Source organism: Amphiura filiformis, chromosome 9, assembly GCF_039555335.1.
Source record: "Amphiura filiformis chromosome 9, Afil_fr2py, whole genome shotgun sequence".
Lineage (NCBI taxonomy): Eukaryota > Metazoa > Echinodermata > Ophiuroidea > Amphilepidida > Amphiuridae > Amphiura > Amphiura filiformis.
In genome coordinates, this window is record NC_092636.1 from 51,313,341 (window position 1) to 51,340,873 (window position 27,533).

The window sequence follows — 27,533 nt, forward strand, 5'->3', positions numbered from 1 at the left end:
CAATGCGAGATTAATTGCAATATGCGCTCAAACTAGTATCTGCTGGGCGTATGCGCTATTATCCGCAGACTTGCGTGAAGCGCCATGATTGCGAATGTATTTTATTATTGTAATTCACTTTTGAATGTAATGTCCGACCGTGATGTCGTAAAACTATGGAATGGGAGAAAAGAGGAGAGAGGAAAAAGGACTCTAACTAGTCTAAGAATTATGGTAAAACTTCGCCTGATGGTGTGATTTCATAGTTTTATTAAGAAGATAAGCCGGCAGTGAACGTAACAACATGTATCAAAGCACTTTATATTTATTCCACTGTTGTTAGAATATGTCAGCTGCCATATAATGCCCAAGGCATGCTCATATCTTTGGACGGCGCTCAATGGACAATTTTCCTAACAGCTCCCCATTTCGCCCCTTGGGTAGAGAGAGGCAAGTGAGGTAAAGTGCCTTGCCCAAGTGCACAACACGATGGAAGCTGTTCCATGTCAGTTCATTTTGCTGTTGTGTCAATTAGACAACTGTTTGGTTACTGACCAGTGTTTAGAGTAGAGTATTGAAGTAATCCTGTGTGCAATTTTTGTTCATTTTTATGGACAGGATTTGAAGATATGACCTTGTGAAAAATTATAAGTTTCTTTTTGAGGCCAATTTAGATAAGTCTCCTTTAAATTTTGTGAGTAGCATTAGGGGGTAGACTTCCAATAATCCATCCCACTACATTGTATACTATATGCCAGGGCACTGACACTAATCTGTAGCCAGCCAGCCAGTCATTTTGTGTGCACCATCTCATGTATCAATATAACATTTCACTGGCCATAAGATTTATACCATTACATTACAAAGATGATTAAGAAAGCTTTTAGTTGTGTTATCCGAACCCCTGTAGCAACTCTAATTGTGAAATAATCTACCTGTGTGAGTATTAAATAAGAAATGGATAGTTGGATTGCAACTAAGGGTTTCCCATTTATACCAAAATGATAATGATATTACACATTAACGCCATCTATGTGAGAAGCTGGTATACCCACCATCTATATATCAAATCAGTTAAAAGTGGTATTTTGTGAGTTTAGCACCCTATTTTTAGGGTATGTTCACAAAATATCCACAAAAAAGTTCATATCCAAATTTCATTTGATTTGACCATCAAATTTGCAAGCTACACATAATAACATACAGGCTATGTATGACAGTGCCCCATTGACCACTGTGTTGTAATTGTAGGCTGGACAATATCTTTATCAAACTACCAAATCTACAATAAATTTTATTTCCGATGGAATGAAAATCCTAACTTTTTTTTGGAGTCGGTGGGGGAGAGGGGTGAGGCTGTGGATCATCAAGTGCCCCTTTCATGCTACATCCCAATATTGGATCCACTTGTGGTGGTTTGTTCTAAACATACATGCCATTATGAACATTTTAGGTGGATCCAATCTAACATTTCAGAGGAAGCATTTTAAATAAACAAAAAAATTATTGATTTATCAAATCAATAGTCAAAATATTGTACTTGTTTTACATGTCTTATTGTTTTGTCTGTTGCATTGTATTACATTAAGAGATATTACAAAACACATTTTGGTATAAATTGCCAAGAACATTTTATTCAAAATTATTTCTTCTATTTTTCAGTTGAAATGAAATTGAAAAGAAAAATATTATTTATACATGAACGTCTCATTGTTATAGTACTACAAAAAGAAAGGTTATAATAATAGTTATTAGTAAAGTCAAATATAGTACAGTCTTGTAAGAAGTAAAACATCTTTTGATTGTGAAACTATAAAGTTGCGCAAAGTTGAGTGCATTAGGCTATTCCCGTTGAAATCCATACACCCCCTATGGAAGACATGGCTATAATTAATCTTCCACATAGGGAGTGTACATTTCACATGGGGTTACCTGAATGGTAACTCCATCTGAAATCTACACCCCTGTGTGTAAGATTAAGGTCATGGCTTCCATAGGGGTGCACAGATTTCAACTCGAATAGACCATTGTTCTTTTCTATTTCAACAGCAGCACATATAGCCTATACAAAATAACTGGTACCTATCAGTATATTTATTGAAAAGACCGCCACTTGTAACAGCCGATGTATTGTATTTTTTCCAATATGAAATATACTGTGAGAATTTGGCAGTAAAACATCAGGAAGATCAAAGCTGCAAGCAAATCTAATCTTATCAGTGGAAAACCACACTACAAAAATAATAATTGTAGCGTAGACAATTTCAGCGCTTGTCACAATGGCAAAACACAGAACTTCCAACTATACACTGGCGTTTAATGCAACACTATGCACTTTAAATGATCATAGCATCACAACTTTTTTTTGTGAAGTGGACCATATGATATATATTTAAAGTGGCAGTCTCTTTCATAAACATAAATTACGTACCAATCATTTTCATATTGGTTGTATGAGCAGTTGTTAACTTTATATTTGAAGCACCATGGAAATTTTCTACATGAGAAGCAATTTTAAACAGTTATAATAAACTTTTTGAGCCTGTTATAGCAACTATGAGGAGATCCTGCTGATCATGGTCATCTTCATATCAGTGTGTGTTTTACACTGTCAGCCACCATAAAAGATAAAAGTTGCCCCAAATGTCTTGCATTGCCTTACGCCTTAGCATTTATGCCCTACTTAGTTAAGATAGTAAGTTGTGTACAAAGTCTACGTCTGTTGTCAGAATAAGCTTAAAAATGTTCTACTTTGAGGATACTAATGGGGTTTGACTTAGAAGCATTCACTCTCCTAATCTTCCTCAGGATTCGGCAGAGATGTCAACATTTAGATTCAGCAAACAGGGAGGTTTTAGGAAAACTATCATGAGTATTTTCTACTAGTACAGTATTTTTTCATGAGTAATGAGTAGATTGGCATGAGTACTGAGTACAAGTACAGCAAAATTCCAAACCATGAGTACGAGTACTTGGTCATGAGTACGATTAAGAGTATTGATGCAAGAGTACGAGTACCCAAAAAGTACTCGTACTCGAGTACGAGTATTGTACTCGAGTACTACAAGTCTGGTTACACATAAATCAGGTTTTCAGAATCACATGCATCCTAATGGGTAAAAAACCTTCCTGAATCAGAGAGATTCAAATTTGTTTGTAGGAATGTACAAAAGATTCATTCATTTCAGGGATCCTTCCTGAGAATCAGGGAGGGTTGGCACCTCTGCTTCAAGTGATCAGTGATTCGGAGCTCACCTGCATATTAGGCTATTCCAGTTCAAATCCAGCCCTATGGAAGACATGACCTTAATCTCCCACACAGGTTGTGTAAATATCAAATGGTGTTACCCATTTAGGTAACCCCATTTGAAATCCACACTCCATGTGTTGAAGACTAATGTCATGTCTTCCATAGCGGGTGTATGTATTTCAACTGCAATATCCCATTCTAAGGAGAGTGATATATGCATAGCTTGCCTGCAATAGTCAAAAGCCTATTCTTCATCACCGTAAAAGCCTATTCTACCAAATTTCAATATCATATTGATTTCATTACAACCAGCAAATGTTGTGTACATTCAGGCTTGCCATTTTATTTATAAGCTGAATAAATATATGTACCGTATTCATTCCATTAGCTGCCCAGGGTGCTTAACAAAGTCATTTTGGGAGGGTGCTTATTTTTTACATTGTTTAGGCCCACAATACGTAAAAAAGGCCAAAAATATTCATCCATCATCATCAGTGTGTCATAATAATTTCAGACCATGATTCAGATTTGCATGGATAGTTAATAAACTATATAATATTATGCAGTTTGCTTGTTGTAATATCACTGGGTGGGTACTTACAGGGAGCATGGGCAGTTAATGCAATGAATACGGTAATGTATGGAACATTATTTACTTATTTGGTCATTTTCCAATCTATTTAATAAGCTCTCCCTTTGACATGACCAAATGAGAATAACTGATTTTGTTCTCATAGGGAAACAAGCACATGAATAGCAGATCATATTTGTGATAGTAATTCTGTAGTCATCTGTCTTGTCACAAGTTGAGAGTAACGCTGTAATGTAAGTTAGATTACGCAGTGGCAAATTCAAATCACACGCCCTAACCTAATCCTGCAGGGCGTAAACATACACATAGAAGGATGATTTGTCCATAAGCTGATGCTGATGATGCAACTGCTTACCCCTGAGCACTACCTGCCGATCTAACATTGCCACTGATTGGTCAATTACATGATATCTTCACTTTAATCACCAATCAGAATGGAGCTTTGCAAATAATTCACCCCATTTTTTTTGCGTGGTGAAATTATTCTAACAATGTTGCCGATTGGTCCAATTGATAATGAAAACTTCTTTTTGGCCAATCGACAGGTAGTTCTCATGGGGTTAAACACATTGAATTGAATGTGCCACTGCAACATGCAACAAGTCATTTCTCAACTTGAGATGAGACACACACTATAGCAACACATCAGAAGTCCTAAACTCATCGTAATTCTATATTATATTGTGAGAATTTGGACATATTTGGAGAATTTATACCTTAAGATAGCAGCCTGAAGTCATTAAACCTTTTTAGGGGCCGTCCATAATTTTCGCCATTTTTACTTACGTACAAAGCGTACGTAAGAGGGAGGGAGGGGGTAAAAATCCTAGGCATGTGTACGTAAGAAAAATGGCGATTTGTTTGAGCAATAAAAAAAATGAAAGTGAAAAATTATGGTATTTTCCAATATTTTATTCATAATTTATAACCAATTGACCTAAAATTGTTCAATTCATTTTAACAATTTCTATAACATGACAGGCAAACAATGATTTCATACCAAAATACATTAAAAAGTATTTTCTATCTGCGCTAGGATCAATGGCAGCAAAGGCCCAAGTGTGGATTGTCAGTGTTACGACAATAGACATGAAGCCCATTGCAAGAACATACACCAAAGGGACGTTCCCCTGGTTCCCCCTATATAGGCCTATGATGCTGTGATCCCAGGGGTCCTGGAATGGAAAAGAGAATATTGGGATGTTCAGCAGATTTTGGGGTGCATTAGTCATTTAGTTTATATTCGGGCTGCATTTTAAACTATATTTTAATTTATTGGTTGATCTCGTCAGTTTTCAAGAAAATATGGTTTAAAAAGGATGTTTTTCAGCATTTCTCATCGTATCTGTAAAAACATTAATCCAGATCCAACTGTCCTCCTGGAACACTAACCCTAATCGAACCTTTAACCAAAACTCTAACCCAACCCCAACCCAACACCTCAATTTTGCTATTAGTAGTAGGCTTACTCATGGAAACCCTTCGCCATTTTATTTGTACGTAACTCGAGGGAGGGAGGGGGGTAAAAAGTTACGTACGCCTTGTACGTAAGTGAAAATGGCGAAAATTATGGACGGCCCCTTAGTTGTATCATTTTATATAATAGGATTTACATGTTAGATTTTGTGCTTACGATGGGTTGGAGGACTAACAATGCATTGTTATTATTAGTAACAACCATGTACACTTACATAGGGCCTCAGGCAAGGATGGCTCACAGCATTACCTTTCAGCCTTTCTCATTCACAAATATCATTATTTAAAACAAAACAACATACATGTATCAGTACTTAGCTATAGTCATTATGTCAACAGTGCAATTATTATCCTCAAAATGAAACCGATATTATAACTAATAACTTCAATATACATAAATATGTACGGTATACAGATATTTTGTCAAGGTCAGGAATGTGTACCCAAGTTGAATTCCAATAGCAAGTTGGCAATGTCATTTTGTCATGTTATCACAAACAATGTTCAACATGTTTGGTTGATTGAATTTGTATCCCTCAATGATCCACATGTGACACAATCAAGCTAGGTGTGCAAGTCTTTGGTTGGTACAATATATTTTGTGGTTCATTTCTTTAGCATCCTTTATAACTCCATTTACTTGATTATGTCACAAATGATCTGCTATATGTGACCAACCACCACAAATGGACTGTCTTATGTCAACAACATTTAACTGATTTTTTACTTTTTACTTGCTTGCAAACGGGCAATAGGGCATGTAATTTATTGTATAACTTATTTTTAGGAGACTTTGCTTGAATTTACAACACATTTAAGGTGGATGGTGGTCACATAATTAATGCTTTATTAATATGACAATGGAGATATATTCAGATACATACCCAAAGTACTCAAAGTTGCAAAACATGGCAGTTATGTTTCATCTAAGAACGCTACAAGTACTATTTTGAGAATTTGGACATAATATACCTTAAGATAGCAGCCTGAATTGAAGTCATTTTAAAAACCTCTTGTTTTAACATTTTATTTCAACTATCTATTAAAGTGACCATACATTTTCTTATTATTATTATTTGCTACCTTTGAGAATGTTCACTACAATAGTTGCATAATATTACCATTCACTCCAGACTATTATGTCTCAGTTCTCAAAATAAAGGCACATTTGCTAGTATTAGTTATTATTATGTAGTTGTTATTTTATGTATATATACATTGTACATAATGTTCCAGGCAAACAAGGTAGTATTCATTTCCAAGACACAAATTTATCATACCTTCTCTCTCTCTCTCTAAATACATATTTGACATTCCTTCACCTTTATTATATTCTTACAAAGATACACCGTGTATTCAGCAACAGAATTTGTGCGACTCTCATAAAATGCAAGAATTTTTATTTTGTCGGTTTAGGCTAGGCAAGAATATATGTTTGGTTCCTGTTTCCTAACCAACTCGAACTAGCTCTCCCACAACTTATTTTTTGGAGGTGCTTTGTGAGACAATAATTTTTAATTTTGGTTTCTACCCTGGCACACTTTACACCTCAAGACTCTAAATGAGTGAAGTTACAAACTGTTAAATGAATATATCAAGAGTATAGGCCTATAGCATAATTATACCTATGGTATGATATCTATAGCATGGATATACCGATTGTATATACTTATAGTATGAACATACCTATAGTATGAATTACCTAAATATTTACCACATCCAAAGTATCCAATGCCATCTTAAATGCCTCATAAACCTATGAAGTATGAACATACCTCAAGAATACTAAAATGTCACCTAAAATAATGATTCCATTAATCCTCCAAGCTAAGCTTTTTCTCTCGTCATTATGAAGTTGAAAGTTATATTTCTTTGCAAGATAATATAGTTTGCTATCCAACCAACCCTAGCTGAAAATGGAACCAGGTATATATTTTTACGCAGCCTTTTCACCACTATTCTAAAAGGCATTGCCACTATCCCTTTACATGTATATTGGAAATTATTTTATTTCCCATGGAGAAAAAACATTTAATTTCCTTTGAAAGATAGCCAATTTCACATGGAATCATGTATACACTGTGTTTACCAATGAAGTAATTCAAACTTTTCCAAAACTGTTAAGAATTATGTTTTATAAGAAAATGTGTTAGATTAAAATGCCACCACCAAATTTGACACAAAATGGCCAATTAGATCTACTTCTATATTTCTGTTGATATTACCCTTCACAACCCCACACAAAACAATACTCAGGAACATAACCTTTCACCTTTGTAAAGAGAGGAATTCTTGCAAAAATAACAGACTTATTGCAAAAAGATGATTTTGTTTTTAAACTTTGAAGAAATTGAGTTAATTAAAGTACAGGCTACTTTGAGCATAATGATAAGAGCTTTGCTTGAATTAGTATAGTTTCTCTATGACACTACATTTTGTATTCTTATTTTAGTATTAAAAATAAATCCTTTGTACATTTGAATGTATAATACTTATTACTGTAAGATTCAGGAAACAGATATAATTTCTACATATACAAAGAGTGAGCTAATTGGAAAGAAATAAGAATAGATACCCATTATTTGTTAGGGTCAAGAAATATCCATGAAATATATAATTTTTACATACATTTGTTTTTTATTTCAAAATATGTTTTCCCATCAACCTCTTTTGTACATCACATATACTTTTTTAGTAGGTGTTGTTGAACCTGAGCTATGCAGTATTCCCTCACCTTGTGTATTCAATTTCATTAACAAGGGAATGTGTAATTGTTTTGTCCAAATATGAGCAGAAATCTTTGGGAAAATACATAGTACATCTACGTTTGTGAAGGTTGCCATTCATCCAGGTTTAATAAATATTAAATTGAACATAAAACTGATCAACTGGACTCACATTTATTTGAGAGGCTACAGTATCGCACCTAATCCAAGGTGAATCTTCAGGCCGTCTGATGATCTGGCAGCAAAAGGTCGTTGACCTGTGACAAGGTGGTGTTGCCAGAAGGTCGTGGATCTTGAGTCGAACTTCTTAGGAATGTTTTTGATGACAGAACTGTAAGCCCACGCCAAGTTATGGAGAGAACCGCCTCCCCTGTTTAGTGAAGGTTGCTCTTTCTTAACGTAGACCTTGGATTAGGTGCGATATTGTAGCGTCTCAAATAAATGCGAGTCCAGTTGATCAGTTTTATTTTCAATTTAATACATAGTACATTTATTAACAGAGTAAACCTGCAAGGTCAGATTGCTACATACTTAAAGCCCTATTCAGTGATTTGCTCATACGGCGGATCATAAAAATCATCCAAAATCATCCAAATTTAGATTTTGACACCTTTATTAGTGTCATTAGATGTGCTAATATAGCCTGCTAATGGTTTCGCTGAAATCCATGTATTAAAGTCAAACTGAGACATTTATCACAAATCTGGAATTTCTATACTAAGTAGAAAAATCAACTGTATAGAATGGGACTTCAACTTTGTCGATACTGCTGTTTTCTTTGTTATTTGTTTGGCCAAATTTCTCATAGCAAAAATACCAAATGACAATTTTAATGACTTATCATTCACTCTTCTAAAGGCAATTTTTAGACAATTTTGATTTTTTACACCTTCATGGGGATCACTGAATAGGCCTTTAACACTTTTAGTATTAGTATTGTCTACAGAGTACTTTGACACCATGGTTTGATTGACTAACAGTCAGATTTGACCACGGTATAAAAGTGCAGCTGGGAAGACCCCTCCCCATTTATTGCAGTTCAAGAACCTGGTTCTGCACACTCCAGTTCTTAAACATATTATTGCCACAAAAATTCTGTCCTAGGTTCCCCCTCCCCATTAAAAAATTGGATTTTCTGCTAAACATCTATGACAGTTTGTCATTTCAGTTCATTTGTAAATTAATCAGTTCTTTAAGTTGTTACATGAACTTTATTCAAAATTTGGGCTATTCCAGTTGTAATCCATACACCCCATATGAAAAACATGACCTTATTCTTCCAAATGGGGAGTGTGAATAATCAAATGGAGCTACCTGAATGGGTGACTCCGTTTGAAATCTATAAACCATGTGTGGGAGATTAAGTTCATGTCTTCCATAGGGGGTGTATGGATTTCAACTGGAATAGTCCAATAAATTTCTTGACCCTGTATGAGTCCCCTGGAATGGGGCAGGCCTAGTGTCACATAGGGCACCCCACACCAATCCTTCTAAGGCAACAGAACCAAATTTGTTCGATCATTGGAATGACTGTTGATGCTGCTTCGATGCTTGTTATTAATGATCTAACAACTAATTAATCAGAATTAATGCTAAATTGATATTTGTCAGTATCAATACAGGAATAGATTCACATGTTATCACAATTAACAATAGTCAACTAATTGATGTCATAACTAATAAGAATCGACCAAGCATCAATGGTCGGTCCAGAGAGCAAACTCATTTGTTTCTATTGCCTATAACCAATTTCTTAAGACTCCTACTTTAGGTGTCTCATTCTAAATCATTTCTTCATACCCTTAGAACTGTTACAACCCTTCCCCATCTTATAAGTAGTTTTCAATACAGGTGTCAGTAAGAAGAACTGCCTCTACCACTCATGAAGCATGCATGGTTTGCTGCACTACACTACAAATAATTCCATTTAATACTATATTATCAATCAAACAAATGTCTTGCCGCAGGGGTCTTGCCTACCAACTGAGCTCAAACATTAGGAAGTCATAATGGTCACCTTCAATTCTGAAATGGGCAGCTATGAGAGACAACAATGGTCACTTTCAATTCACAGTTGAGCTATGTGATTACATGTACATATCTTACAGTACTGACATTGAAGAGAATCTCCAATTGCAGGTTACTGAAAAGAAGTCTTGCACATATTCCCACCAGTTCTGGATGCCCTATACCATTTTCACCTTGGCGAGGGAGGCAGTGACATCAGTGTACATATCACTGGGCACAGCTAAGACCCCACATAGCTGGGTCTTAGCTAGGATTTGACAAGTGCCTGTCATTTTCACCCAAACAGCCTGTCCAAATTTGGACCCTTTTGACCCTATAACCTTGATTTCTTACAGTCTGTCTACTCTGAAGTACAAAGTACAGACGCGAACGCACACATTGTGCTGACTTTGAAGACACGCATACCTGCAGCAGAGACGCAGCAGAGACGCAGCAGTATACGCGCCCGTTGTCACTTTGTACTTCAGAGTGGACAAACTGTAGTCAAGCATTATTTAAAGAATATAGTATATGTCACAGGCACTAATAATTAATAAAACTGGCCATCCAAAATGACAAGTGGACAATTAATACCCTGCCGCACAAATGTCCAAATGAAACAACTGCCTCCACACATTGACATCACTGCTTCACCAAGACAAAAAATGGTTCCTATGTTTTGCACAAGACTTACAAAACAACTAAAGAAAAATTTCAGTCTCTAATCCATCCTTTTGGTCAGTTATCATTTGGTCATCTGTATCCAATTATCAGTAACTAATTGGAGCCGATTCATTCCATAAAGTGATTATTCATTCCATTTACCTATATCTTCAATATGTAAAACCATCTATCATCCTGACTTGTATCGAGTAATTAAGACATGATGAACAGCCAATTATCCAGAAACAATTTGCCATTTCACCACTCTGGTTCATTTAAATATCTGTGACCCATTTTATTCTTTGTCAATGGGCTACTGCAGTTGAAATCCATACAACCCTATGAAAAACATGACTTTAATCTCCCACACAGGGGGTGTAGATTTCAAATGGAGCTGCCCATTTAGTTAACTCTCTGCACTGTGGAAGTGACAGGTCATGTCTTCCATGAGGTGTATGGATTTCATCTGGAATAGCGCATTCCCTGTCTGACCTTACAAAATCACTTCTATCTAAAACCTCCATCCCCTCCATGCAAAGTCAAAGCTTATTCATAGTTACCATAGACCATCAAGTAACCTCTGACCTTGCATGGTATAATCTCATTCTTTATCATCTAAAAAGATGTCCTCCTGGAAGTCAGCTTCCTTGATCTCGCTCTCATCGTCTTCGATGGAATCATCCGATGGCAGGTCCTCTTTGGTCATGATGTCGTCGGGTTTGAAGCGTGGTAGGGTGATCTGCTCGGGGTAAAGCCAAGGTTTATAATGAGGCCTATGCTTTTGTTTCCAGGCAGGGTATCTTGTACATGCTTTATGTAATCTGTGCATCAACTGAAAAGAAACAAAGGGGAGAAATTTAAGATTTTTTGTTATTAAGAAATACTGTGAAACCATTAACTAATATTTTTGGTGAGCTAATTATATTCAAGCTGCCACACACAACTGTGGGTCTATTAAAAGGGAAATAAAATTTCACAAAGTTTCAAATTCACTGATTGAGATTCATATTTTTTTCAATGTTCCTCTTCCTGGTTTCTATCAAATACAGGCTGGCCATGCTATGAACTCACTACATGTTTAGACACCACTTCCCAATTTGGTTTGGTTATGTTTCCTGTTGGTTTAGTTTACTGGGAACTTGTCACATACACAGAATGTAATCACCAGTCTCTTTCCGTAAATCTCCTGGTTTAATGGTTAAGTGGTGTTGCTACATTGTATGTTATCTCAAAAACAATATTTAGGACGTTTAATATTTACACTAGGGACCCGAAGAGGGAATGCAAAATTTGTTGTCAATTTTTTTTCCTTCAAAATTCCCACTCCCTCCTCAACGAAAATATTGTATGGTCCAATACAGTCTAAACGCAGGACAACCGTTCTTTTGTTCTGCTTAGTCGCGCTAAAAGTCAATCGATACATGTTAAAATCAGCACAATTCGAGATACACCTTTTGCTATGAAATTTATTTTCTCGGTCAAATATAAAGCAAAATTTTTTTTCTTCAGTAATGTCAAATAAAAACATAGTGCTTGGATGAACATTTTTTTTAAAAATCCTGGTGTTAAAATTAAGCATCAAATTGTGTCTTTTAGTGTGATATTTTTGATTTTTATAGGCCTTTATGCAAATTCTGACAAAACCGTGAGCTGGGCGATGTGCTTTACAGAGGTGGGAAATATCTTTCTTTAGCAAACTATATTAGTTTGAGGCGCTAAAATGAATTCTGCAAAAAGCTCACAGGCGAACTAAAGGCCTATAAAATCAAAAATATCACACTAAAAGACACAATTTGATGCTTAATTTTAACACCAGGATTTTTAAAAAATGTTCATCCAAGCACTATGTTTTTATTTGACATTACTGAAAAAAAAAAAAATTTTGCTTTATATTTGACCGAGAAAATAAATTTCATAGCAAAAAGGTGTATCTCGGAATTGTGCTGATTTTAACATGTATCGATCGACTTTTAGCGCGACTAAGCAGAACAAAAGAACGGTTGTCCTGCGTTTAGACTGAATAGCACTATAATATTTATCTGCAATTGCAAGTTATAAAATTGCACTAATTAATTGATTGATTGTAAATTTTATTCAGAGTAATAATTCCAATACTACTTGATATCAAACACAGCAGCCAAAAATATACAATGGAAAAAATGGCCCTGGATAACCTCTCAGCAAAGGAAGCTTATTTCAATTGGGGCTAAGTATGGTATACACAAATACTGGACCTATATTTTGCAATCAAAAATGATTTCATGATATTATAATTATAATAAACAATAATGGCAAAAGAAAAAGGTAGACAGAAGAGGAAAATTACTTTTAAAAAAAAAGAAAAGTTGAACAAACCTGTAAAATTGGGGGGAGAAGTAAAAAGTAAAAGAAAATACCTAAATTTTGGCAACAAAAAAATTGAGGAAGTCAGTTGAACAGAGTACTCTCACACCTCTGTTTTAAAAAGCAAAATTCCTTTTGTATGGACCTGTGTGTGCCATTTGACCTCAATCCTAATAATATGCACTGGACACTTAGTAGTTCATAATTTTTAATAGGTCTTTTAAATTTGGCAGGCTTTACCAACTTGACATACTGCCTTTTCGTTTATGTATGCCATACATCGAACAGGCTAATGGACCGTAGGGAAATTATACTTATTGCATGTTTTACTATATAATGTTTTAATCTTATTAATGCCTGGTGTGACTTTGTATCTGTGGAGTTGTTTTTGTTTTATCATGTGGCCTCAATTGTACATCCCTGGTTTTAAGATACGTTTCCTCATTGTGCGTATGTGTGTGTGTGTTGTTGTTAAGGGATCCAAAATGGCGTTTATTGCGTTTCGACAGTATTTTTTGTGGGACATGAGAGCACCTCAGACCTGTCGAATTGCATTCTGAATACTGAAGCATGTCTTTCTGATATCAAATAATTTTCATTTTTTAAAATCACAATATAATACAAATTTTATGACAAATTATAAAAATTTGATATTTTTCAAATTTTGATATATAACAGTCCTCAAGTAAATTATATAAATCTAATGATATATTCTTAAAGTGTATGTAGCAGGGAGGAAAAGCCGACGGTCTTTCATATTGAAGATATGGATTTTTTTCCCAAAAAAACCTAAGTATAAATCATCAGATTTATAAAGTTTACTTCAAGTACTGTTAAATATCAAAAATATCAATGTTTAATGATTTGCCATAAAATGTGTATTAAATTGCGAATTTCAAAAAATCAAAATTATTTGATATCAGAATGACATTCTTCGTATTCAGAATGCAATTTGATATGTCTGATGTGCTCTAATGTCCCACAATAAATACTGTCCAAACGTTCATACCCCAGCCCTTAATAATAACAAATAATAGATCTAATATGCAAATGATTTCCTCTGACAAGAACAAGTCACAATCAAGGCCATATTGCTATTTCTACAATTGTTAATTGATTTTTATGTACAGGTAATGCATAATTTGTACTGAATAACATGAAACAAATAAAATGCTCCATGAATCAATCAAACAATCAATCAATTTGTCTATAGATGATCAATGTTCCTGCAAGGTGTTGTTCAAGGCTATCACTCAGTCAAACATAGACTCAATTCCAATGGCACGGTTCATTCACCTCCATTGAACAACCACATCTCATAATTTGACCCCAAGTTGTGGAATATGAGTTTGTACCCAACACATTCAGAAATCATCCCACGAACGTACAAACATATTATGGTTAATGAACTCTGCTCAGCGGGATGAGAATGTTTAATATCCCAGTGTATGTATGTAGGTAATTAATGAGATGATGGGTTGAAGTCTGTGCAGTCAGTGCAGTCAGTCTCCATGGTCTTGTGTGTTGGTTTTATACATCTATTAATAACCATTATTAAAAAATTAATCACATTTAATTAAATGTGCACAGCCTCTTAAGTGAGTTGCCAAGCTTTCAGACTACTCGCAAAGCTGGGAGACGAAGTGACATTTTGAGTTTCCTTTTAGGTATCCTATATACACAGTGGCATAGCCATGACTTTTTCAGAAGAGGGGCAAAGGAGGGGGAGGGGAAGGGGGCAAGATAACTTGCACAGGGCAAACTTTGACAAAAATGGCCAAAAATTGAGTTAAAAGTATACAGACGGTCAAAGGTGCTTGGTATAATTGTATAATACAATAACATATCCCTTTTGTTGCTCTGAACTAAAAAAACACTGGTTTAAAAAAAGCACCTCCTTGCTTTAATTCTTTGATCTTTCTGAACTGCTCCAATAAGTTCAAGGGGCATTTACAATGCATCATCAGTCTAATATACAAAGCCTATGGATGAGTCCTACAAGTTCATTAACAAGTGTCTTAAATGTTGGTATAATGCACCTCAGCAACGTTTATTTTGTATAATATTGTGCAAAATGAAGTCTAAGTCCTATGCAGAAACCTCATGGGTAAATCAGCTATGCAGGGAAAGGTGCACAAGTTAGCATCGTATAACTATGGCGATGCTAACCAATCACAGGCCATGGGAAGTTTGATTGACATGATTATCACATGCTTACTAGTTTATTTGTTTGTTTTCAGTTTTTTAATGATAGCTTCCTATGGGCACTCTACATAAAGGATGACTTAAAGATGTGCTCATGCACAATTTCCTCAAGAACAGATGGAACCACAAATGATGTAAATTTAGACTAATTCATTATAAATTAATTTCTTTTATTTATTAATTATTTGCAGTATTTTTTGGGACTTTTAAATATCATCAATCAACCCAGTAGCCTGTGCTTACATTTCTTCTTCTGGATACATGTTTGTGACTTATTTCACTCCTATGTTTGTAATGAAGGATGAAAAGGGGAAAACTGGAATGACAAAAGTGTTCGCCCACCTGCTCTCTGTGCATCACTTATGATGATAACACAGTGATACAGCCTCATCTCAGACCAGCTTATACTGCTTGTATAAATCCATCATCTTTATTAGAAAGAATGAGGTCATTACTAAAACATGTCATAGAGGCTTGTTTTGAACATCTGCTGCAATAACATGTGATGAGTTCACAGAATGCAGAAACGCACAGAAATGTGTTATGACGTATGTTGGATGAATCCACAACATCCATTTTAAAAATAGTGTAATATAATCCTGATAAGGTTGAATGTGTGCATGTGCAATGCACATTGTGGGTTGGGGTGTGTGTGCCGTTGTGGGTACAAGTATGTGGGTGTGGCCTGTGGGTATGAATGTGTATGTATGTGTAGACCACAATACACCAAAGCAGCCAGGGGGGAGCTAGGGGGAAAACTTCCCCCACAGAAAATGAGGACAGCAAAGAGCAAAGTTTCTTTAAAATGACTAAAAATGGGCCAAACAATTGACAAATGGGGAAAAAAATTTGGCTTTGCTCCTTCACACTAAAATCCTGGCTATGCTACTGCACCAAAGGCAATAAATACCAGAAGATAGTAAATAAAAACAAGTAAAATCAACATGACACAATCATACCACATGAGTTCTATGTCAATAAAATTGAATATGAGATTTGGAAAATCAATTTTAAGATTTGGTACGAAGCATTGAATTTGAACATGAAAATATCAGGAATTATTTGTTATTGCAGTTTCTGCATATTGTACATGTATTATGTTTAAAAATGAGCATAATACTTGATTGCAAAAATTAAATCTGCATACAAATGACTCATGTAGCTATACTATTAAGCAAATTACTTCAGCTGTATCTGTCTGCTCTGTCTGATTACCGCGTAAAAAGAACTGGGTCACACGATGCTATGCAGCTTGACCAGCAAATGGGGTGCCGATATGATTATGACATGATTCAATTAGCCAATCAGAACCCCAGTGGCGTGCGCAAGGGGGGGGGGGGGGGCAGGGGGGCACATGCCCCCCCCCTTTTGTTGGGAAATTTGGGGAAATTCTGGAAAATTGGGAAAACGCTAAAACCGCACCTTACACACCTAAATCAGACTCCATTCAGGAGAACTGAACAACCTGGCCCCCCCACTTTCAATGTGCTGCGCACGCCACTACAGAACCCCACTTTCGTATTCGCCATAAACTGCGCCAAATTGGCAGACCGCTGAAGAACTGTGCTCTAAAATATAGTTAGATATTGCATCATACCCATAGAATAGTATACTTACTGATGGTGCCACAAATTTGGCTACTTTGTTAATTACCCACTTTGGTAATGAACCTGTGAAATAACAAAATAGAGAAGAAATGACATTAGATATTGCACAGGTAGTTGGGAAAAAACATGACAGGTTATGACATTGATATGGTATACAAATCAGTGGCGTGTCCAGGGGGGCTTTGGGCGGAAGCCCCCCACACTTTGTTAAAAATCATTTTCACGTCACTGCAAATATTGTATGTTTATGAGTACAATGGTAAGAATATTTAATGAGATGACATATGGACTATTCCATTCAATGAGGCTTTGCCTAATTGAATGAAACACCAAATGAAAATATTCTTTCCATTAAACAAATATAAACATTCAATATACATTGTATATAAATTCCTTTTCTTCCATTTAATTTGATATACCATGAGGAAAACAAAATTAATTTTAAAAATATCTATTTTTGAAGCGACACCCACGCCTGTAGCTGGTGAGTTGAGGTGGCTACTATGAGTGCTTTTTGTTTAGCAGCATAGCCAGCTTTTTAGTTTAAGGGGCAAAGCCAAATTTCCATCCCCATTTGTCAATTTTTGGTCCCAATTTTAGTAATTTTAATGACACTTTACTCTTTGCCATCCCCATTTTCATCTCTCAAAATTTCTGTGGGGAAACTTGTCCACACCCCCTGATTACCCCCCCTGGCTATGCCACTGATACTCATATTTGTCAACATTGTATATAAGCTGCACAGGAGAGCAACTTGGAAAGTGGACTATTGCAATAACTTGCACGGAGTGCAATAGTCTTTTTGCTCAAAATAGCAAAAATAATCAATAGTAATTGGTTAATCAAATGACAAGAATACATACACACAATTAGTTAATATAACTATGAGAATGTCTTAGTGTTCACTTAAATCGTTTTTAACTTTCGGTCTCTTTTAAAAATATTTTATTATATCATCAGAAACCAGTGGCGTGCACAGGATTTCATGAGCAAGGGGCAGATTCTGTGTTCTCCAGACTGACTTTTCCCCTGATGATATGCCACTATTCAAAAATCCCTACAAATTAAATTTATTTTTGCTAGTGAAAAATTGAGTGGGAAAACCCCACAATATGCACATGCACATGATAAATTATTTTCACTAGTCTACCCAACTTTCTACTCAGATGATTGAATCTTCAATTCCCTGGCTGACAAGTTTCCTGACTAGTGGTTGGCACCTGGACCCCACCCCCCTTTCAGTATGCCACTGTCAAAAATCAAATGTAAGCTCATATAAGTCTCCAGCAAAGTCAAAGGCAGTTTATAATAGTGTACAAGTGTCAGAGAGATTGTGCTTTGCATGCACAATCACATTTCAAAAAGGCATGCAATAAGGATGTTTTTTGCAAAGCCAGATTATTTTCTCCTCCATGAGTGACATGCCTAGATGTCGGAGTGTACAGTCTCCAATTGAACTCATTGATCATATTACATGCCAAAAAATAGAAGCAAGTATCATATAATTCCACAATATTGCAAGTTCCACCCAATACCAACCAAAACTTCACTATGTGCACCTTAATCAAATACCTTTCAACCTGTTCTATACAGCTAAATACCTTCCCAGATGCTTCCTTGCACTTTAAAACTTCACTGGGTTATTCCAGTTGAAATCCATACACCCCCTATGGAAGACATTAACCTTAATCTCCTACACAGGGGGTGTAGATTTCAAATGGAGTCACTCATTTAGGTAACCCCATCTGAAATGCACACTCTTGTGTGGAAGATTAAGATCATGTCTACCATAAAGGGTGTATGTATTTCAACTGGAATAGCCCATTCCTGCAGGTGAGTCACATACACCCAACTCAAATTAAATCTGGAGTCTACCCAAAGTTGAAAGCACTTCACCTTCTGACAAAAGAGATCACTTTTGGTCCTGCCTTTCAAATTCTCCACTCTTGATCTTTCACCTACATCATGTACCTAAAACAGCCTAGAGTAAACTAAGGTAAAGCTTGTCTACACACATACACAAATGTATCGTCTAAAGCATAGCTTTTATATATGCTTTGTGATGGAAGAGAGAATAGCTAATGTGTTTCTGTGAGTGTCCCATGGCTATACATATCACATTTAGTCTGAGTGTATGCCATGTACAAAATCATAAAGAGTGGGATGATGAATTGACTAGCCTATGGTTATGCTTGCCTTTTAATATACCTATAGATGATGTTGCAAAACATTCAATTGATCTTTCGGAGAAACAATTTCAAACAAAAAGTTGTATCTTCTGTAGATGTCTAGGCTGGTATATACTGATGAATTCATTAGTACTATCCAATAATGTATAATACATTGTGTCTCTTATTAAAACAACTAATTAACTATTTGAAATAAAGTTTGGTGGAGTTTTTTTATATCATGAGCCTATAATGGAAAAAGCTATATGGAAAAGTAGGCATATACTAGGCTGATAGCTGAAATGATTATCGTAATCAGAAACTCTGGATCTTGATATGTCTGGTGTTTACTGCCAGCTATATACAAAAGCTTTGCTTTTTCACAAAGCAAAACAAATGAAAAAATTGAGACTTGCCGGAAAGGACAATCAAGTTGTCTTAAAATTGTCTACAGAAAACATACTGTGTGTTTATACTGGGCACTCATTATTACCTGGCAAACCCACCATCCGATTCACCAAAAACCAGCATGTTTCTACTGATGCTTAAAATAAGTGTTGTGGTGTGTACTGGAAGTACTGAAAATGTTTTCCTGATCCTAAGCAGCTTTTAAGGTCATGATCATGATGATGGGATACATAAAATGTACATAAAAGTGCAACACCCAGCAACCATTAACTGTTGTGTTGCTATTGGCAGAAATACCAGGTACCACACCGCATGGTCAATCTGCATGTTTCTACTGGAGAAAGGTTAGCGGATGATGCGATTTAGTTTAGAATATTACCAGTTAATGTGCTCAATGGAAACAGATCAACTTGGAGTGATGCAGTGTGGACATCCAGCAACTGTGATCCACCTCATGGGGTAGACCATGCAGTGTATCCGGTATTTCTGCCAGTAGAAACACAACGGTTAATGGTTGCTGGGTCTTGTTCTTCTTTTATGTACATTTTATGTATCCCATCATGACCTTAAAACAAAGTAGTGTGGGGGTCAGGAAAACATTTTCACTACTTCCGGTACACACCACAACCCTATTTTAAGCATCAGTAGAAACATGCTGGTTGTTGATGAATTGGATTGTGGGTTACCAGGTAATACCAGGTAAAAATACAGAGTGCTAAGTATAAACACGCAGCATCTCTTGGGCGGTTGCTGGGTATCTACACTGCATCACTCTGAACTGATCTGTTTCTACTGAGCACATTAACCAGTAACATCCTAAACAGCATTACATGATAACCTTTCCCCAATAGAAACACACAGATATTTTTATTGGACCTATTTATAAAGGCTTTGAATGCTTGAATCAGTAGACTTAAAATAAAATGTTCACACCAGAGTCCCATTGTAATGCAGTCTATTGTTGTGATTGATCTGTAGTTGACACTGGTGTCTGGTGGTATTTGGGAGTATTATTATATATTTATATTTATATTTTTTACTTATATTGGGCTATTCAACATTTTTTACTTGGATGTAATGTCTCCAGTATGGACCCGGGGGTTTGATGTAATATCATCATTACACCAAGTCAGTGAAATCCTGAGATATTGTTCCTTTAGGCTGCGTTCACATAGAAGTATACTATTCGGGTATACGGTGCACGTTTTGCAGGTTCACGCGTATAGCTTAAATCGAGCAAGGCAATTTCATAGTACCGGGTCACATAAGAGCTATTCGAAAAGGCCGTATACCTGCGTTTAGTATAGTATAGTGGGAATCGCGCGTATTCGATTTTAGTGCAGCGTCTACCGTCCAAATTTTAAAAACCTAAACCATATGTGGGTAAATTCATTTTTTAATAGATGCACTATCTAATTCTGCACATTATGACACCTCATTGAATGCAATGTGACCTCAAGAAGTAAAGTTACAAGCATTTGATAAGGCGAAGAAAATGGGTAAACTGACATACTAAGCTGTTAAGCTATCTGAAATACGCTCATTCGATCAGGCTGAGTTCACCGTAGTATACTCCTATATGAACTCAGCCTGATCGAATGAGCGTATTTTGTATATAGCGAATACCGTATACCGTATACTTCTATCTGAACTCAGCCTTAGGCTGCGTTCACATAGAATATACTATTCGGGTATCGATTGCACGTTTTGCAGGTGCATGCGTTTAGCTTAAATCGAGCAAGGTAATTTCATAGTACCGGGTCACATAAGAGGGCACTATTCGAAAAGGCCGTCTACCTGCGTATAGTATAGTATAGTATAGTATAGTATAGTATAGTATAGTATAGTACAGTACAGTACAGTACAGTACAGTATAGTGGGAATCGTGTGCGTTTGATATTAGTGCAGCGTATCCCTCCTTATTTTAAAACGTAACCATATGTGGGTAAATTTATTTTTTTGATAGATGATCTAATTCTGCACATTCCTCAAGAAGTAAAGTTACAGGAATTTAATTAGACGAAGGTTCAGTTTTAAAATTGGTAAACTGACCTATACTCGCCTGATCGAATAGCGTATAGCGAATACCGTATACTTGGTATGTGATGGCAGGCTTATGAACAAATGCAGTGTGATCTCACCTTTTGGGTCTGACTGTGTGACGTAGATGAGTTCACACCCTCTTGGCATTGGTTTTACTAGGTAACCTGTCAAGTAAGAATCAGCTCGAATGAACCCTTTCTTTGGTGGAAGTTCCTGTAACAACAAAAGCATAACAAAATTGTTTGTGTTAGTTGACATACTGTGTACCTTAATTTACAGTGTGGGTTGTTTTGTAGGGAGAAGTATGTGACCTGTTGCTGTTTACATTTAAATAGTGCTGACCAAATTTTTACATAATTCCATCTTCAGGTTTTTACAGAAATTAATTCCAGAATTAATTAGAACCGCCATCATGGTTTTCGATGCATGGCATCAATTGGGATGCCGTCTACCATGGGGCGGTTTATTTTTAATAAAGGATTTGATGCCATTTATCTTATTTCATGGACATGAGCACTCAAGAATCCAATCAAACTGAAGGGTTGCCTTATTAGAGTGAGGTTCAATATCAATTAAAAATATGAAAAAAAAACACCTGTCAATGATATCATTTGAGCTATGAAAAAAGTTTGTGCAGAGATGAACAAATTGACTGACCAGTACACCTTGCGAGTTATATCATCAACTCTATGTTATTTATATTAATTTATTTTTTTATCTTTCCTGGACTTTGGTAAGCAATCAATTCATCGATATAAATATATATAGCAAATCTGAGCACTCCAAGTTCGATATAGTATCACTGTTACCTCAACTTTTGATGGACACGGATACATGTATGATGCCAGCAATTTGAAACAAGAAGTCTTTCAGTGAGACATCCATGACACACACAAAAAGTGGTGTCTTTGGGTTTTAGGGTTCGGTCATTCACCTTTGCACAATAATTTTTGTGGGACCCGAGAATACATCAGACATACCAAAATGTCTTCTGAATAGTACGAGGAACATTATTCTGATATCAAATAATTTAGATTTTCTAAAATTTGCAATATAATATAAATTTTATGGCAAATTTGATCAAAAATTCACATTTTGAAATTTAACAGTCTTCTAAGTAAACTACATTAGGTAGACTTTATAAATCTAATGCAATGTACTTATTAAAATTTTTATGTGGATGGGATGAAAAGCCGACCATCATATGAAAATTAAAATTGGAAGTATGACCATTCACAATATAGTAGGATAAACAATGTATCAATGTTTCAAATGTCACGTGTTTACATTTCTATGTTCTCTTCATTTTAAAATATTAATTTGAAACAAAATGACGACCCATGTTTGATATCAAACACTAGTATTACCTTGGATGTACATTTCACATGTAAATGAACCAAGCCAATTATACACTGCTTGTGTATCATGCATTTATACGTACGTACAAACATAAACACATGAATGTGCGCAAATACTGTAAAGTTGAAATTTTTGTGAAACAATAATTTTCTCACTCAACACAGCTTACCACTTAAAATAAAAAAATGTGTTCTTTTAAATATCTATGTCTATACTGTATGTAAGAAAATTCAAAATCGCTAATTTAAAAATAAGAAGTAGTTCAAAATATGCAAAGCGCTAAAAATTCCACCCACAAAAATTGCACTCTTACAATATATTACTATTAGTCCATCATCTATCCAACCATCCGTGCGTTTGCTTCAATCAATACAGTTTCATCAAAAGCCATGTGTAGGTAATAATGGTACTAATGTACATGCCTATCTCATTCAAGCATGATACTGCCTGTACAGATCAGAAGACCTTTAAATATGTTAACTTAAAGGTAGATGACCCCAACAGCCTCATCCCTCCCCTCACTTTACCCAGTGGCGGCGCCAAGAAATTTTTTTTCGGGGGAAGGGGCATTAGGGGGGAAAATTGAATTTCAGGGGGGGGGGGCAAGATACAACCAGATATGTTTAGTTTTGATGGTGTAAACGAAAAAGTGGTAAGAATCATTCTATGGGCCATTGTTACACACATAAATGCACATGTTTGCTTCTAAACCACTAATATTAATTTGGAAACACACAATTTTAAAGGTAGGGTCAATGTATGAAAGCTTAAACTGTAAAAAGAAAGAGTTACAGTCTATGATGAAAGGAAGTTGTAAACTACAAAATGAAAAATCGGACCAATGCAGTGACAAAAGGTTAAATGAGGAAGAACATGGTGGTACAAAATTGTGCACATGTATTTTATACCATTTTAATAAACAAAAGGTCTCAATACATTTTCACTTTAATATTCTGACTCTAGATTTGAGATTTCTGCTGGTACATATGATTGTAATGCCATATGCTGCATAAATCTGAAGTTAAATACAAGTACACTTCACAGCTAGCAATCAGCATTATCTGAATATATATTTTTTTGTAATCCTACTACTAGTCTTTGTCAAAGATGACTCCCAATCCTTATGGGGGAGTGGTAAATGACATGTTAGGCTATGTTAAGTTTCCCTTCACATTCTCTTTGTTGAGTGATGTGGTGACTCGATCTTTATATTATTCAATATTTGCCTGTATTTCATTATTACCCATATATCGAAACAAGGATAAATACTTAGATCATCTTTACAGACATTTTGCAACAGACTGAGAAAAGATTTCAAGAGTTTGTTTTCATCAAAATGAAAAGAAATGTGCAATTTTTGTAATCATCAGGAACATGATGAACGAATACTTTCAGTATTGACTACATCCTCTACCCCCACAACTAAGACAAACTGCTGAAATGCATGACATTTTGAGAGTTTAAATTTTTGATTATTTCCATTTGAAATGTCAGATAATTGACATTTTCATGAAAATAATGAAAGTTTTTGGCCATGAATGAAAAAGTGATGCGGGCAGGTGACGGTGACGGAATCAACTTTCATTAGCCTTACTTATAGAATGTCTTAGAGAACAAAGTTTTGTGTATGGTTCAATGTAAGGCAGCTTAGAATTGCAAATTTAAAAATAACTAAAACAGTTCAAAATTGGCAAAGTGCGAAAGATGACCCGGGTGAAAATGTCTACTTTACAGTTCCGGAAATATGTTCAATTGATTTAATATGGTATGTAACATATAAAAGTTAAACAAATAAATGAAATAAACAGCTTTGGGACTGCTGAAGAACAAGGCTACTGTAACCGGGGTGTTTGGCCTGCTAGTTTGGACCGTGGTTACTTTACGCCGGGAATTAGCTCGGTAGAAATAAGAACATTGTACCAGTCAGTAGAGGTTGGGATTGACCCAAAGTTGAAGTTTATTATAGATGCTACATGTTGTCAGAACTATCTTCTCTCATAGTAGAGTTAGAGTTGGTGATGTGTAAAGTGTAAAGTGTCAAGCGTCAACTGTACTGTCTCTATCCTACAAAAGTATCAATCTTATATTTTGGAGAGGAAGTACAAGTCCAACCTCCTTATTAATATTTCATCCAATAGCAAGTAATCTTTAACAATGATGTAATGGTCAGTCTAACAAATTAACATGAATTTACATAATTGAATATTAATAATTACTTCCTGTGCACATGATGATAATGATGCAAGAAATATATGGGATGACACACCTACATAATCTTGAGACAAAGGGCCTTTACAATTGTTGGTCATAAAATGTTACTTGGAAATAAAACAATAGTTATTATGTTAAAAGTATCAGTAAATACCTGGTCCTTATACGTTATTCGCTATTCGCTATACGATACGCTCATTCGATTAGGCTGAGTTCACATAAGAGTATACTATAGTAAACTCAGCCTGATCGAATGAGCGTATTCAGATAGCTTAATTAGTGCCTCTTATGTGACCGGTACTATGAAATTACCTTGCTCGATTCAAGCTATATCGCGTGCACCTGCAAAAGCGTGCACCGTATACCCGAATAGTATACTTCTATGTGATCACAGCCTTAAAGAAGTAATGACAAACTCTTCTGACGTCACTAACCATCATAATTCTCTTATTATGAAGGGCATTTCAATAGACTTATTGTACATTTTTATGAATGGATGGATAGTGCATTCACTGATCACTGGCCTTCACAACTTTGTTTCTTTATCTACTACTACTACTCCTAAATATTACTTTTTAAATACAAAATATTTGTTAATTATCTTTGGTGCACATAATTAGCTTGGTCACACTACCAAGCAATTTTTTCTGGTCGGAGCCTGCTCCTCCTCTACATGTAGCCCTAAAGCACAGCCAGTCAGAAAATGCAACTTGCAAAGTATATGCATATGATGCTGGTACCATGTCCATGCTGGTACATATGTACGTATGACATATGATGTACAATAGACTTTATTTATCTGCTCATAAAACAACCCTTCCCATGTTATATCAGTTTTGTTTGATGGATATATTAACATATGTGTCAAATATTTGCACAGTGTCTCTAACTCCATTAGTTTAAAAAATCAATCTTTTCCCCATTTTGCACATCTGTTGTGATCATGGTGATTAACTAATTAATAAAATGTCCAGTATAAATCTGCAGTATCATGTTACTATACAAATTGGTTGTATATACATGTATCATAGGCCTATATGTAAAATTCAAACCCGGGCAGAAATACATATTTAATATTTTGCTCAATTTGCATCTGTAGACTTAATTAAAATGGATTTCTGTTTGCTTAAAGTCTTGATCTAGTTCTCAACAAATCACATTTGCAATACTACTAATTATTTGCAATGCTTGACCACTCTATGTACTGTACATGTAATAAATGAATATGCTGTTATTTCAGGAGGGTTTTATTGTCACAAAATTTGTGAGTGGACATGCAGGTGCAAAAATAACAACACAAAAATACATTTTTTTTTTACTTTACACTTGCATAAATTCTGTGAATAAACAACCACACTTAGGCCTACATAAATTCTGTGAAATAAAAACTTGTGTACAATTTTCAAAAATCCCAAAATCGCAAATGACATGCAAATAACAGCATATAGGCCTACAATTCCTTTACAATGCAAAATGTGTGGGGGTGGGGGTATTATGAGATTAAAAATGTAAAATTTTTCTCTATTTTTGGCTTGAATATTACAATTTATAATATATAATATATATAGCACTACACCACTTAAAGGAGTATTTCGTGATCCTAGCATCCTCTTTTTATGACATTTTTCAGTACATATCCACGAAAAAAGCATATTCCCAAAATTTCAGTTGATTCCGATATTGCGTTTGTGAGTTATGCATGATTATGTGTATTACACTGCTCCATAGACAATACGTTGTAATTTCGTTCTGGTGCACCAGAACGAAATGCAAATTTCACGATATCTTTGCTAAGCGAATTAATCTGCAAGAAATATTTTGTACATAAACATTATGTAGCCAGAGGTTTCCAGTGATATAAAAATCTCAACTTTTTTGAGAAAAGTGGGGGATGAGGCTGTGGATCACGAAATGCCCCTTTAAAAAATATATTACACATGTAAAAAAATGATCAAATACTGAAATGAGCAGATAGACATTTGCATGATTCTGGCTAAATTAGATTGGTCTTGATTACTGATGTTAAATCCAACATGTAGGTTATGTGGATTATTGTCCCAGACAGACTTCAAGGGCCAGTTGTAAAATTCTAGTCAGAGAGATCATTCAGATCAAGCAATGGCTGATTTCAATCATACAAGAACTATCGCTATTTAATATATATAATTGAGTTGCTCCTGTGAAGAAAAAAGATATTTCCTTTAGACAAATTAATGTAAGGGACAGGCTTTGATAGCGTGAGATCTGAACAATGTCTTAACCATCCTATACTTTACTGTACCTAAGTAACAACTTGAAGAAAATAATTTTGAACAGTTTTCAACTTATTAGATTATTGTTTTCCAGTAAACCTTTGCATTTTATTTGGCAATCTTATGTAAGGCAGCATAAAATTATTCTTTTTTGGTTCTAGTCCAGAGGATTTTCATGAATTGATGAGGTCAGGAGGACTTTTTTTTAATGTTCTGAAATGCAAAATTGGCATTGCTAGCTGTT

General features: G+C 35.4%; 1 protein-coding gene across 1 annotated transcript in view; it reads right to left on the minus strand.

The window, feature by feature from the left end:
- Positions 1–10,489: 10,489 nt before the first annotated feature.
- The window catches only part of LOC140161125 (START domain-containing protein 10-like), a 29,153-nt gene continuing 12,109 nt past the window's right edge, over positions 10,490–27,533 (minus strand). Inside the window, exons 4-6 of the mRNA XM_072184535.1 lie at positions 21,566–21,680; positions 16,859–16,911; positions 10,490–11,525 (exon numbers count right to left, since the gene is read on the minus strand). Of these exons, the coding sequence (XP_072040636.1) occupies positions 11,295–11,525; positions 16,859–16,911; positions 21,566–21,680 (399 nt within the window). The 3' untranslated portion in view covers positions 10,490–11,294. The remainder of the gene's footprint in view (positions 11,526–16,858; positions 16,912–21,565; positions 21,681–27,533) is intronic.